The sequence below is a fragment of the Lipotes vexillifer genome, unplaced genomic scaffold (genome assembly GCF_000442215.2).
Source record: "Lipotes vexillifer unplaced genomic scaffold, Lipotes_vexillifer_v1.1 scaffold865, whole genome shotgun sequence".
Lineage (NCBI taxonomy): Eukaryota > Metazoa > Chordata > Mammalia > Artiodactyla > Lipotidae > Lipotes > Lipotes vexillifer.
In genome coordinates, this window is record NW_006795130.1 from 719,000 (window position 1) to 734,427 (window position 15,428).

Consider the following 15,428-nt stretch of genomic DNA (forward strand, 5'->3'; position numbering starts at 1 on the left):
TCTAACTCCATGCACTGGTCTCCTTACCACAGCCCAGCCGTGTAACATATAGCACTATTCTTTCTTCCTGTTGGCACTATAATTCATACTGTCTCTTCATACATGTGCTTAAGCAAAGAGAAACAGAAAATAAAGAAATGAAGTGTGATTTAAAATGAAGTCAGCTTATCACCTTTCCCCTACCCACCCCCAAAAGGCAAGTGGGAGAGAATAACTTGATTGTGCAAAGGTTAACTATCTATATTTTCCTGACATTTCTGTTGTTCCCTTATTTAGGGTTGAGTATTCAGACACTATACGGCTGAGACTGTCCATACTCATGGGTGAGCAAGAAGGAGAGAGTGTGAGAATATGAGTGTTGAGGAGAGGAAGTCCACTCCATGGCCAGTGACCACGGGACTAGTCCAGACAAGCCAAAGGAAGGAGAGAGAGATCAGCTATAAATATGAGATGAAGAGGTAGACTGGGACAACCAAGCTCTTAGGTCTACCAGAACAGGACCCCAAAGCTGAGGGCTGAACAGAAGGGGAACAAAGGGCTGGGAGATCAAGGAGGAAGTGTGCAGCTGGGAAAGTGAACCGAGAAGAAATTTGCCAGATGCTTGGTTTGGGCTCTGGAATCCCTCTCATATTTGTTCTACACTTGGCACGTGACTTGCTTTGGCCATGGGACAGCAACATCCATGATGCAAACAGGGCTTTAAAAGTACTTGTACATCAAGCTTTGCTCTTGGAGCATCCCTCCCACATGGAAAGGCTTGTGCTAGCCTGTTGGAGACAGGCAGTCCAGCCAACAACCAGTACCAACCTCCAGATATATAAGCAAGGCCATCTCAGATCATCCAGCCGAGCCTCCAAATAACTGTGATTGCATGAGTGACCCAAGAAAGACTAGCAGAAGAACCATCCAGCTGAGCCCTGCCCAAATAGCTGATGCACAGAATTGTAAACCAAAAATATTTGTTATTTTAAGCCACTAATTTTGGGGGTGGATTATTACGCAGCAATGCTAACTGACAAAGCCCTAGTCTAAGGCATTTCATGGAGTAACAATAGCAATATGGAACCTCATAGCTGTTGTAGAGCCTGGAGTATTTCCATAAGTAGGGAGGAGAGTCAGTTGGCTGAAAAGGTCACGTCAGGAGTACAGGATAAGAGAATGGCATGTAGTGTTACTGCTGCTTTTACCTGCCTTTCATCCTACAACTTCTTGGTCAAGTGCATAGGCAAAGTAAACCAATCTTCACCATCACACTGGTAGATCAAGGGAGAAAGAAGTCATGCTTCATCATGAAAAAGCTAACTAGTTAACTTTTGTATCTACTGGCAATAAAGTACTTACAACAGTGTAGTGATATAACTGGCCAGCTCTACAGCTACACATTGCCTTCCGCTGCAGTCCCTTTCACACCACCATCATTGCTCCCTGAGCATTACTGCTACAGATTGGAGACAAGGACTGAACCAAGGAAAAACAAGAAGCCTGTTAATATCTGGTGATAGCAACACTGAAAACAAAACCGTTATTCAGTCCACCTTATTCCTTTAAAAATGAGAAACATTCTGCACAGCAAAGGAATCCACCAACAAAACAAAACGGTAACCCACTGAATGGGAGAAAATAATTGTAAATAATATTTCATAAGGGGCTAATATCTAAAATATACAAAGAACCCATACAACTCAATAGCAAAAGCAAAAAGAAAACCAATCCAATTACAAAATAGACAGAAGATCTGAATAGACATTTTTCCAAAGAAGACATACAGATGGCCAACAGGTACATGAAAAGATGCTCAACACTGTTAATCATCAGAACCACCATGAGATTTCACCTCACACCTGTTAGAATGGCTACTATGAAAAAGACAAGAATGAGTGTTGGTGAGGATGTGAAGAAAAGGGAACCCTTGTGCACAGTTGGTGGGAATGTAAATTGGTGCAGCCACTATAGAAAACAGTATGACAGTTCCTCAAAAAATTAAGACTACCATATGATCCAGGATCCCACTCCTTGGTATTTATCCAAAGAAAACAAAAACACTAACTTGAAAAGATGTATGTATCCCCATGCTCACTGCAGCATTATTTACAATAGCCAAGATATGGAAACAACCGAAGTGTCTATTGAGGATGAATGGATAAAGAAACTGTGATACACACACACTCAATAAAATATCATTCAGCCATAAAAAACAATGAAATCTTGCCATTTGTGACAACATGGATAGACCTCAAGAGCATGATGCTAAGTGAAATAAGTCAGACAGAGAAAGACAAACACTGTATGATCTCTCTTATATGTGGAATCTAAAACAACAATAATGACATCAAGACCAAACTCATAGATAGAGAGAACAGACTGGTGGTTGCCAGAAGAGGGAGGGGGTGATGGGAGTAGGAGAAATGGTAAACTGCTCTTTTGTTGCCATTGTTTTTAGTTTAAATAAATTGAAAAAGTTAATTAATTAATTCTAAAGTGGATCCCTGTGCATTTTCAGTATACTCTATGCCAGGTTATGAAAATGAATCCTCTAAAATGTGAGACAGTAATGCTTAGTAAGTTCACATGAAGCATGAATATTAGTAGAATCTAACCTAATTAGACTAACCAGGTAATCTGCCAGGCATCAATACTTAGTATCTCTTCAATTGTCAGTGGTAATAGAAGAAAGCAATACTATAACGTACGTATTTCAGATACACTGGTATCCAACAAATACTTTCCAATAACTGGTTATTACATAAATCAGTGGCTGATCAAGAAAAAGAAAAATCACCCAATGATTCATCTGCAGACTGGGATTGCATGAAATGACATTCTCTCACAGCTGGTATGCCCTTCTTTTAATTGTTTTGCTCAGGCTGGTGCTAAAAGGAGCTTGCGTTTCTTAGTACGTACCAATTAATACTACAGAGAAGCGGCCAGGAAGTGTGCTGAGTGAGAAGAGGAATTGAGTTTGGGATTAGCATTTGTACAGCATTTGCTGTACAGTTCTTGTGACTTCATCTGTGGGCTGTTAGGGAAGCCCTTCTCACGGTACCATTTTTTATATTGCCTTCTTGACAATATCCCGGGGCAGAGGCAGCTGGTTTTATAACTATGCAGAAACCTGCTTTGCTTATGTCATCATTGTACTGTGATTCCAACATGCAAAAAAGTTTTTCACATATTCCTCTTTATGAGTTATTCTGATAGGCAGGTGAAAGCTGTAACATCACACACACACAACAATGCAAAACAGGCTCTGAGAAGATTACTTGACCGTGGCCACACAGCTAAACATGATTAAGCTGACACGTGAACCCAAGTCCAACAACTGCAATACTCGACAGTGATGTGGGACACAGGATATGAGCATTGGGGTCCATAGGAGGAACCATATCATCCAAACTCTAGTCTAATTATCCTTTTATTCTTAACTGATTTGAGAATATCATCCAGCTGATCATCCCAGAAGCTAAGGAACCCATAAGACACACTGACTGTAATAATTTTTCAAACAACTAGGAAACTTGGTTGACCAAAGGATAGGAGAAGAAAAAAAAAATCCATCAACATTTCATTATGATAAAGACCGATATTTACTTGTAGGCCTCCTCCTTCTTCTAAGAAAGTGCCTATTATTAATGGACACAAACAGCATATTTTACTGAATAAGGAAAATATTAACTTATGACTTACCATATAAACAGTGGCTAAAAATAATTGTGCAAATCAGTCTTAAAGCTGACATAAACATATACGTTAATCTTAACATATTTATCTGGCTTTATTTCATACTCTATGGGAAAATGCCCCCATCCCATTTCTATTTCTAACTTACCACGTGAACAAGTGATTAAACCACACCAGGTCTCAAACGCTCCACCAATAAAACAAGGTGACTGGACTTCAAGTCTGAAGTAACACAGTAAAATGGAAAGAACTCTGGATCTGGCCACAGTTGAGACTGAATCCGGGGCCTAGCATCTTGTTAAATGTCTGGCTGTGGGCCTATATTTCACTTCTTTCCTCATCTAGGTAAATGGACAAACCACACCCTTCTCAAAGGGTTTGGAAAGAATGAAAAATAATACACTTAAAGTTACCTAGCATAGTGTCGGATCCACAGGAGTGCTCAATAAAGAAGAGCTGATGATGGGCTTCCCTGGTGGCGCAGTGGTTGAGAGTCCGCCTGCCGATGCAGGGGACACGGGTTCATGCCCCGGTCCGGGAAGATCCCACATGCCGCAGAGCGGCTGGGCCCGTGAGCCATGGCCGCTGAGCCTGCGCGTCCGGAGCCTGTGCTCCGCAACGGGAGAGGCCACAACGGTGAGAGGCCCGCGTACCACAAAAAAGAAAAAAAAAAAAAAAGAACAGCTGATGATAATGATTTCTTCATCCCATAATCATTCACTGAACCTCATGCCTGCGCCAGACATTATTCTAGGTGTGAAGATACAGGAGTTAACAAAACTGACAAAACTCCTTGCCTAAGCAAGCTGGCACTATGCAGGCATGGAGGTCCACAACTCTAACCTGGAGGAGCTGTGTGGCTTACACTGAATAAAGGTTGTGATTCCTTTCTTAGCCTCACTACAGAATCCAGAGCAACTAGTCCCTTTGAGTCTCATCCCAGGCTGCTAGATCCTCGCCCACTTAAGGAGAAAGCACACAACAGAATGGCTCTCCTCGGCCCCTCTCATCATCCTAGTACCATAAACACCCCAGAGGGCAGAGCTGGGCCAGGGCTTCCCACTTATCCTCCACCTGAGCCCCTTCCCCCTTCTCTTTGGCCAAAAGCATTCCCCAAGCCTGAGCCAAAGCCTTCCAGAAACCTCCCTGAAGGCCAAGGTTGCTTGGAGGTACTACCCCCTGCTTCCCACCAGAGGTCGCCCTCCCACACAAGCCTAAGCAAACAGAACCCGGCTTTGCCTTCTTGGCAGCAGTGACATTATTTTCTTTCTCTATTTTTATCTATTAAAAAGATTTCTTTACAGCCATAACTTAGATCTCTACACTAAAATGGAGCAACAGGAAGATATAATGGTGCATTTCATTTATGAATGACCTGTAATAAATTACTCCAAAGTGTCCCTAGTGCCAGGAGACACGACGCTTTAGCTGACACATAAAACTCATTTGACATTTCGCAGGTATTTGTCAGGGGCGGGGGGCGGGGTGGCCTGTGGGAGGGGACCACTGTGAGGTCGGGCAGGGAGTGTGGGTGGCGGCAGAGCCAAGGATATTTGGTTCTTGTTGAGGGTTAAGGTGTGGAGCCTGGGTAACCCTGGCAACACGAGGTCATCCCCGAGCAGATTGTTGTCCAAGATGAGTTCCTCCAGGCTCCCGAATGCGCTCAGTCCTTCCAGTGACCTGCAATGACAAAGGCAACAGGAAAAATGATCCTGCACTAAATCAGGGAGGCCATTATGAGCCGAAATAAATATTTTAACCTTCCCTTTCAGGACTGGGAATAGTTTGGGCTTGGTGCCTGTCAGCAAAGTGAATGACAAGAATTAGTAGCGGGAGCCGGGGCGGGGGCGGCGGGGGAGAAGGGGCCGCTGGCACTCACCGCATCCTTCACGCATTGCCAACATGAAGGATGAGGGTCACTTAGTGAGTAGCCAGGATCCAAAACAAAGGGCTTCAGATACGGCCTGCAGGATAAATTTGTCAATGTCTTGTGCCTTCAGGCACCCAGCCTCAGCTGACCCTAACCTCCATTCCCAAGATAAATAACTCTGTCACAGTTCACCTTCATTCCCTGGACACAAATTTAAGTTGTCATCCATCATTCCTGCCCAGAAATATCATACCCCTCTTACAATAATAAATATAAAACTTCAAGTATCATTTCTTAGCGGTTCTCCTCTACACAGTCCTAGGAAAAGGCAAGGAAGGCTTCCTTTCTCTGCCTTCACCGCCTTTGACTTTTTCTCCCCTCTGCTTTTTTTCCTTACTAATCACTTAATTTGCTTCTGCCCAGTGTCCCTGTGGCTGCCTCAAAAGGCAAGATATCTGCGGAAGCACGGAATCACTCCAGTCTGAGTGGCTGTTTCTTTTTCTTTCATGATTTCTTTTTGTTTTCGTTTTTGTTTTTGTTTGGGGGGGAAAGTGAGGTAAGGAAGGGGTTGCGGGAATTTCTGCCTCAAGGCTCCTGACTTGCCGTTTACTGTTTTAATTTATGGAAAGTGGATTTCTCACTTCATTTCTTTGAAAAAAGTGCCGAATGCAGCAATGGAGATGTCGGGGCAGTAAAGAAACAGGCATCGGAAAGAATTAAGTACCCGGCTCAGAGAGAAAAAAAGTATCGGGAGAAAACAGCCCTGTTAATAGACGTAGCTGAAAGTTAACTCTTAAGGTTAGGGGCACAGGGCTGCTAGGGGTGCAGGCAGCGAGGGGCAGCTGTGCGCATGTGCCTGCCCGGTGCACGCAGATGGTAATTACAGAAAGCTGCCCGGTGGAGGGACTCACACGGCCACATGCTCCCAGCTCGTTCACCTGCCAGACCCAAGAGCTGTGCTGAGCTTGCACAGGCTGACAGCTGAGCTACGACGTTGACCAGAGGGTGGACTCACACGGGGTTGCCTGGCTGTTCTATAAAATGCAACGAATCGGGGAGATGTTGCCTAAGCTATTTATGCATTTACTGATGGCCCTTCCATCACAGACGCTCCTGCTTGCGTGTGCAATGCCGGTACATGTGATGTGACTGTTCAGTGCCTGTATGTGTGGCGTGAGTGTGAACTTGAGCACCAGACCTTCCTGAATACATCCATCTCTCCCTTGTGGGATCTGTGTCAATAGGACTCCAATATACCAAGAGGAGGTGAAAGATGTCTGGTGAAGAAGCAATTCAACCCCCAGACTCCACTGGGCCCAGAGCTCCACCAGCAGCCCCACTCCTGCCCCAAACCTCCAGGTGGTCCCAGCCACGGCCCAGCACCCAGACCACGTCTAATCCCGTAACTGACACTACTTGAGCCGTAGCAGGGGGGCAATACCGCATACACTTGGGGTCAAGGGTCAACAGGGTCACCAAGTTCCATTTCCTCCTCCTCCTCTCTCTCCTTCCTCAGGTTTCAGGAAAGCAAAACAAAATTTATACACGTACAGTCAGGAAGGCCTGGGGTTTTACTTCTGTGCCATCATTTACTTGCAGCCTGAATCTGGGCATCTCAACAACCCCCTTGAGTTCCCCTCTTCTGTGCTGACCCAGCTCACAGGATCTTACAGGGAATACGTGGGAGAGGACTAACAACCTATTAGCAAATACTGGTTTCTTTCTCCTCCTTCCTCATTGATTTTTCTGGAAGCCCTGACCTTTGGTCAGGGGTGTGGGGGGTGGTTCAGGATGCAGGGGGTGGGCAGAGGAGGAGATGTGCAAAGGTGTGTAGTAAGTGTGGCTTCTGCACGGAAACTTCAAGCTTTCTTGAAGCCCCTTCCTCCTTGGGGGTTACTGAGTGCTGATCCCAAAGTGTCAGGACTATTGCCCCCGTTTACGTCAAGGGGAGTCGTGGCCACCTCCCCATCAGGGCACCTAATGGATGGCTAATCAGTCCTTTGTGCACGAACATCAGCTGGGCTCTGGTCAAAGGTGGCATCCAAATACACGTTGTCCCGGAGTTATGTTATCCAAATATGATACTTTTATCATGAGAGTCAGCAAAGGGTTGGCAACTGGCAGGCAGAAGAAAGCTCCCTTCCAAGAGTGCTTCAGGGGAGGCATAAGACAAAATGACACCACATGGTGAGGACAAAGCCGGGAACACTAGAAGGAGCGCCCCCAGAGATGCCTTTCCCTCCAGGGTGGGCTCTGGGGCAGAGCTCAAAACAGGAGGGAGACTTCAGAGAGCGCTTGGGAAGCTCAGGCTCAAATCCCCTGTCACCTGTCTGGCTCGAGATCCTTTTTGCCATGTCATATTGTTAGCTGCTCAGTTAAAAGGCAGGTTACGGGGGGTGGGGGGTTGCTAATTAATAAATCCCTGTCTTCATGTCATCACTGGGGTGTGCACTTGGTGATTTAATCAGCTAAATTCAGAGCTGAGGGACTGGAGGGACAGGAGGCAGAGAGCGTAATGAACGATAAAACTGGAGGGGACAGGATTTCGGGAGCTTGGCTGGCATGTGGAAGGCAGTGAACAGATGCTTGGAAGGTGCTTTTAGTTTTTACTTTTAAAATAAGTTTATTTTTGTGTTATTGCTATTGTTGTTGTTGCTGCTTTCCTGGAAGGAGACGGGGTAAGAAATTATGTGGGTCAATCTTTGAGCTCATACCCCTATATACAAGATGCCTGCAAAGAGATGTGTGCTATTAAATGACAAGGCAAAAAAGGCTGTAAGGGTCCACACATATCTATGCTGTTCAAGGGACAGCTATGGTAGCTACAAGAAAAAGATGGCAGGATTGGAATTTCTCCCCTATAACCTTGTGTGTGGACAGCAAAATGCACGCCAGACCCAAGAGCCCTGGTGGAGGAGGTGAGTGTCACTCCACGGTCACCCACCAGCTTGGCTGGCTGTCGCTACAAACGCCTGAAGGGTGGGCTGGGAAGGCCAGGCAGGCCTGAGTGCCACGGACAGGGTCTGGACAGGGAGGGCAAGGCACAGCCAGCTGGAGAGAGGTCTTCCCGGCCCAGCAAGGAGATGTCAAGGGCAGGCAGGGAGACCCGGTGTGCAGTCCGATCTGTGCCAGGTGGTTTGCTCTGGAAACCTAATCAGCACCTCCAAAGTGCACTGCAGGCTGCCGGCCTCCGCTCCACCAGCGGGAAAGCTGCCCATTATGTCACCCACAGGTACCATCTTGGTTACCTCGTTCGCAGGGCTCCGGCTGGGCTCCCCTAGGAGCCACTGCGGCTGCTGGGAGAGTCCCAGTGCGTTTTCCAAAGTCACATCAAAATCACAAAATATCACAATGCATTCAGCTCCAGCGGATTCAAACAGAGAGAACTTTTAAGTTTCCACTGTAATTAACCCTATCCTCGTTAAGATAATTATGATCAAGCTTCCTGTCAGAGTTAATATCCCAGCATCATTGCCCGTGGCTCCCACTCTGCCTTCATTAGCTTACAAAAACAGTGGCGCTAAACAGGCCCCTCGCCCTCTGCAAGTCAGGCCAGTGCTGTGAGCCTCACAGAGGGAGGGACCTCAGGCAGGGCAGCAGGGCCTCCTGGAACCCCAATCCCTTCTGCTCCTGGGTGGGCGCACACTCAGTGGCCTCCATCCTTTCCCCAAAAGTTGTCAGAACAGGGAAGGAGAAGGGCCCGGACCAGAGCAGGGCTGGGAGGTTTGGGCAGAGAGGTATTCAAATGTAGCTCCCCCTTCCCCAGCAAAAAACCAGCCAGGAAAACCATCAGAAGACACATCCAGAATTTCCGGTTCAAGAACTGCCCATCTCTTTCCTGGGGTACAGGCTATGGTCAGAACTAGACCTCTCTGTCCTCAGCTCCCAGCCTGACGTGAGATGGGCAGGGAACGCGGAGACAGTTAACCACAGGCCCTGAAAAAGAAAAGTATCCCTTTGTGGAACCAGAGTTGCCTCAAATCCAGAAACAATTAAGAAAAGAAGATTTCTACTAAGGTCTTTATCTACTCCCTCTGTGATATCTACCTAAATATGCATATACATATTTTTAACTGAGACAATGGAGAGGCCATGGAAATCCTAGAGGACCTAATCAGACATATATCTGATGTCTGCCACACTGGCTACTTCTGCAGACCTGCTCAGGCCAGCCACTGCCTGCTCTGTAACGGTCTTTCTGCATGACTCCTGTCTGCCCAGCTCCCAACAAAAAGGGATCTCAGTGCAACCTCCCAAATACCTAGAAAGTTGTCAAATGCACAGTAAGTACTCAAGGCCTTTCAGCCAACTGACTACTGATCAGCCAGGAGCCTGTCAGTTGCTGAGAAAAATGCTGCCAATAGCATGGCAAGGGCAGGACAAAGAGCAGGCCTCAGGGTGACCAGCCAAGGGCTAGCAGGGCAATCCCTCCACCTGCATTCTTTCAGAGGCCAGAGTGCCTCCCTCTCTTTACCCCAAGGCCAAGTGACTGAGAATAGGCAGAAGTGACATTCGGCAAGTCTGCACCTGTATACCAGTATTGGTTACTAAACTATTTCAGTAATTCCTTACCAATTGGTAAAAAAATTGCAGCTCTGAATACCCTGGGTGCCCCACCCTGTTACCCTGGCCACTCCCCAGAGCTCCCAGACCTTTCCACAGTTCAGCAACTAAGTGGTTAATGCCCCTCTCACCCTCATCACACAGGGCCTTCAAGGACCCTGCTTCAGCCAAGATCTTTCTGACTGGTCAGTGCAACTGTTAAATAATTTAAACATCGCACTTGAGAGCAGAAATAGCAACCTGTACACTTTACTCCTCCCCACCATGCCAAGTACAGTGTCTGGCACACAGCAGGTTCTTGGTGAATGTCTATGCACAGATTTACAACAGAGGCCATGACCAAAGCTACAAGGACAGGACAGACAGCACAGAGCTAGACGCGAGGAATAAAGGAAGAACTATGAGAACAGGAAAATTGTGATGTGATTGCTCCCGTCCCAGAAAATGGCCCGGTGGCACAGGCATTTTTAGAAAGGCTGTTCATCTAACCCATGAGCGGAATCCTTTCTTTCTGCCATAAAACATTTTTTATATCCTATTTAAATGGATATATATAACTATAGATAGTACATTATATAGTATATTACTATAAATAGTATATACTACAGTATGTCACTGTACATAGTGTTATATGTACAGTTGGCACTATGTATTTTCTACATATTTTTCTGTCATTCAGGTCACATAACCAGGGGTATATGTACAAATAATAATATAAATCAACTGTCTATATGGTGAGTATATCAATAGAGGATGAATGTGTCTTTAAAAATTAGGAGACTGTGGAAAAGGCTCTAGGCTATGTAAGACAGTGTATAGTGACGCCATGTGACAGTATATCACATGGAATTTGTCAAAGTCACTTTCAAAGCCCTATTGAGCCCCCTGTCAGGATGGATGATCCCTGATCTTCAGAGAATAAAATTCAAAAATGGTATAAGACATCTGAACCCAAGACCAGTCAAAAATCTAAGGTAATCAGCTAGGTGTCTGTTAACTCTATGTGGGATCAAGTCCAAAGCCATCATGCACCATACCTAATAACAGTAAAACAAAAAAAGAAACTCTTAAATATGATCCCTCAAGAATTATGGAGAATGAGCAAGGAGCCAGGAGCCCAGAAATGAGTGCCTGCATTTCCAGTTATTTGAAAAGGAAGGTAAAATTCTATAAACTTTAGATTGATAAGTTCATAAATTTACCTACATGGAATTCTAGTCAGACTGTAGCTCTGCGGAGCCATTAGTTTCTTTCCTATATTATAGGACAATATAAATCATGTATGTGATCATGTAACCCTTTTCACTTTTGCTGCCAGAAAGCTCAGAACTAAATTATGACCCAACTGTAAAAAGGCAGTACCCCATGGTCTCTATATCTGCTTTCTAACTTCACTGTCAAGGCTTATAAATATTTTATAGACTATCCATATATTGTTATTTGTTTTACTAATTCAATACAATTTAATATAGCATAGCTTCTCAAACAGGCAGTTTCTGTGCATTAAGGTCAAGTTCCGTGAGGCCAGCTATTAAATGCGGACGGCTGACTAGGAATAAAGATGTATATTGTATCCCCATTTCACAATGTCTTTGAAAAGAATTCTACTAATTCTAATGATATCCTTGTGGCAGAAAAGAAAAAAGTGTACTAGAAAATGACCACTTTAGCTGGAGTCATAACCGGTTTGAAAATATACCTGAAGAACACTAATTAATGGCTCAGCTTGCTCTGGGGGAAGGTTCTGGGGACTTTGGTCCTGATGTTTTGCCAATGCAAATGACTTGGTTAAGGACAGGTTTATCACATTTATGGAGGCCAGCACCTAGAAAGATATTTAAAAGGATGCAGTAGGAACCAAAATGATCCTGCTAGAATCAAGCCATTGTTTCAGCCCAACAAGATGACATTTTTCAACGTCTAATGTAAAGACTACCCCAAAATACCCATTTAATCAAAACATTAAAAGGCAAATGAAAATTGGCGAAAACGTTTACAATCTCTCTGATAGAGTAAGGTTTAACATCCTTAATATGAAGAGTGTTTGAAAATCATTAAGGAAAAGCTGAAAGCCCTAGGATAAAAATGATCAAAAGACATGGAGAGAAAATACACAAGGAATGCAAGTGGTCAATAATGAAAATGTGGGGGGAAATTTCAGCTTCATTGGGTATCCAAAATATTCAAATTAGATAAGATATTTTCACCTTACTAGCAAATGCACTGTTTTCTTAACTCTTAACATAGTCTTGTCAAAAGTTCAAGGTAACACTAATGGGAGAGTGAAACTGTTATAACCTTTCTGGATGTCAATTTATACTGAAGCCTTAAAAATTATCACCTATTCCTCCAGTAATTCCAAGAATTTATTCAGCAAATATCAAAGAAGTCTATATGGTTTAAATATGTTCGCTACAGCATTATTTATAACAACATTGTAAACAAGCCTAAATGCCCAATGATAGAGGAATTATTAAATAAAGCTCAAAATATCTGTATGATGAAACACCATGCAGCAACTTATTTTTCTTAATTAGTTAATTAATTGATTGACTGATTGATTTTTGGCTGTGTTGGGTCTTCGTTGTTGTGCGTGGGCTTTCTCTAGTTGCAGCGAGCAGGGGCTCTACTCTTCGTTGTGGTGTGTGGGTTTCTCATTGAGGTGGCTTCTCTTCTTGTGGGGCGTGGGCTCTAGGTACATGGGCTTCAGTGGTTTCGGTACGCGGGCAGTTGTAGCTTGCGGTCTCTAGAGCGCAGCCTCAGTAGTTGTGGCGCACAGGCTTAGGTGCTCCGTGGCATGTGGGATTTTCCTGGACCAAGGCTCGAACCCGTGTCCCCTGCATTGGCAGGCAGATTCTTAACCATTGCGCCACCAGGGAAGCCCCCATGCAGCAATTTAAAATGATATTAAAGGCAGATATCTATGGATCCAGTAAAACTGTCACATTATCTATTTAAGCACCTAAATTAAGTTATAATACAGGTAATACACAAAGATCTCACGCATGGAAATTAAAAGGCATCCATGTGCTCGCCTCCACTCTCTACAGAAATTTTCATCTGTACTATGTCTTCCATGTTGATGGTTAAGAGTCATTAGTCTTTTTTTAAATAAATTTATTTTATTTATTTGTTTTTGGCTGTGTTGGGTCTTTGTTGCTGTGCACGGGCTTTCTCTAGCTGTGGCGAGCGGGGGCTGCTCTTCGTTGTGGTGCGCAGGCTTCTCATTGTGGTGGCTTCTCTTGTCGAGGAACACGCACTCTAGGTGTGCAGGCTTCAGTAGTTTTGGTGCAAGGGCTTAGTTGCTCCACGGCATGTGGGATCTTCTTGGACCAGGGATCGAACCCGTGTCCCCTGCATTGGAGGCGGATTCTTAACCACTTCGCTACCAGGGAAGTCCCAGGAGTCATTAGTCTTTGTTAGTTGTTCCTGGTTTACAAATTGCTGTTAATACACAATCTTGTACATTGGGACTTTAATGGCAATTCTGTACACACAAATACACATTGATGCATACATACATATCCACATATCTAGCTGTAGATGCATGGATGGATGGATGGATAGACAGACAGATCCCAGATATACACCACTAACCCTTAAGTAATGAGTTTATAGGATTTTTTCCTTCTCTTTTACCGTTTTCACTAGTTATTAGATTTTCTATCATGAGTAAGTATTTTATCATCAGGAGAAACTCCAGTAAATATTACTTTTAAATAAAACAAAACAATTTTCCAAACAGAAGATGGAGGAGGCTTAGCTAAAGAGGAGTGTGTATAAAGGGGGCTTAGTTAGCATGAATCTCCAGAGTGGAGCTGCCACCACAGAAGCTAATCTGATCCTAATCCACCCTACTGGCCCCTCAGTAACTCTACTGGGAGCTTTGTTTCAATTCTCGGTGCCAGACTCCAAGGAGCATCAGCATTCGGAAACACTGCGTGACCAGAACAACCAGCTGGTTTGGAAGGGTGTGAGGAACGGTGACTGAGACCGTCAAGATTACCTAACCAGGAAGAGAGGAGACTTAGTTGTTTCAAAGTAGTGAGTCTATGGCATGCCAGAAGGCAGAATCAAAAACAAATTTTGTGATTTGAGAAAATGATGTAATTTGGGAGGAGAGGTCTTGAATCAATTTTTTACAAACTTCTAAAAATAGAGAGCTGTTTTTGCCAAAGGACTGAGCTACCTTATGAGTCATTATATGAATTTGATCAGAGACTGGGAATCATAAAGGATGTTCACAGGGAATTTCTGCATACAGAAGATGAGATTCGGGCTTCCCTGGTGGCACAGTGGCTGAGAGTCCACCTGCCGATGCAGGGGACGTGGGTTCGTGCCCCGGTCCGGGAAGATCCCACATGCCGCGGAGCGGCTGGGCCCGTGAGGCACGGCCGCCGGGCCTGCGCGTCCGGAGCCTGGGCTCCGCAACGGGAGAGGCCACAACAGTGAGAGGCCCACATACCGCAAAAAAAAAAAAAAACAACAAGATGAGATTCAGTGACCACTAAGATTCTATCCAGATTCTGTGCTTCTCTGACTGGAGCTCCTTCTACTATAACCACAGTTCACAAGGGCTGCCAAGAGCCACTTCTTCCCTGCCAGAAGGGTCCCTTCTGACCCAGCCTGGTGGAAAGAGGGCAGCAGAGAGCTCTAGCTCTGTCATTCCCCGTCACACTCAACTCTGTACCTTATTCTGATCTTCTAGCTGGGATTGCGTAAGGTCTCTTTAATGCTTCCCTAACTAGGGGCACATCCCCATAATTAAAGAGGCACATGTCAACACACTTACAGCCTCTTACAGCCAATAAACCAGATGTCAGAGCCACAGCGTTGTCTGCATGCATCACAGTCTTCTTCCTAGACATGCAGACTTGGAGTCCTAGGGGGATTTTAGGGTGTTCCATTCTCCACTTCACAGAAGGTGACCAATGCTCAGAGGGGTAAAGTGGCTTGACTGAAATCATACCTAGTAACCAAGACGTGTCTAGAACTTTTGGACATACAGAGCAGTGTTCCCTCAACTAAACCGTGATAAACTACCTCTAAATAATTTCTAGTGAAGGTCTAGAAGTGGCAATTCACCATTGCCACATTCCTTACCAAAACACAGTATATCTCTTTGTAATTCATTCATTATAGGTCCTCAACTGTAATGATCAACCTAGATGGTCTTCAGATTCTTTTTCCTTTCAATCTCTACTCCCGTCCTAGCCCTCCTAGAACAATCCCCTGAAGAACGAGTTCTTATAGTTTTTCTAATGTGGTTCTCACGAGGTTAAGTATTCATTAGGTAGGGCTGGGTTGAAATTTACCA

At 44.7% G+C, this 15,428-nt stretch overlaps 1 protein-coding gene across 1 annotated transcript in view; it reads right to left on the reverse strand.

Annotated features, from left to right (window-relative positions):
• The window catches only part of LRMDA (leucine rich melanocyte differentiation associated), a 775,121-nt gene that overhangs the window by 521,541 nt on the left and 238,152 nt on the right, over positions 1–15,428 (reverse strand). Inside the window, exon 2 of the mRNA XM_007467480.1 lies at positions 5,232–5,358. Coding sequence (XP_007467542.1) covers positions 5,232–5,358 — 127 coding nt within the window. The remainder of the gene's footprint in view (positions 1–5,231; positions 5,359–15,428) is intronic.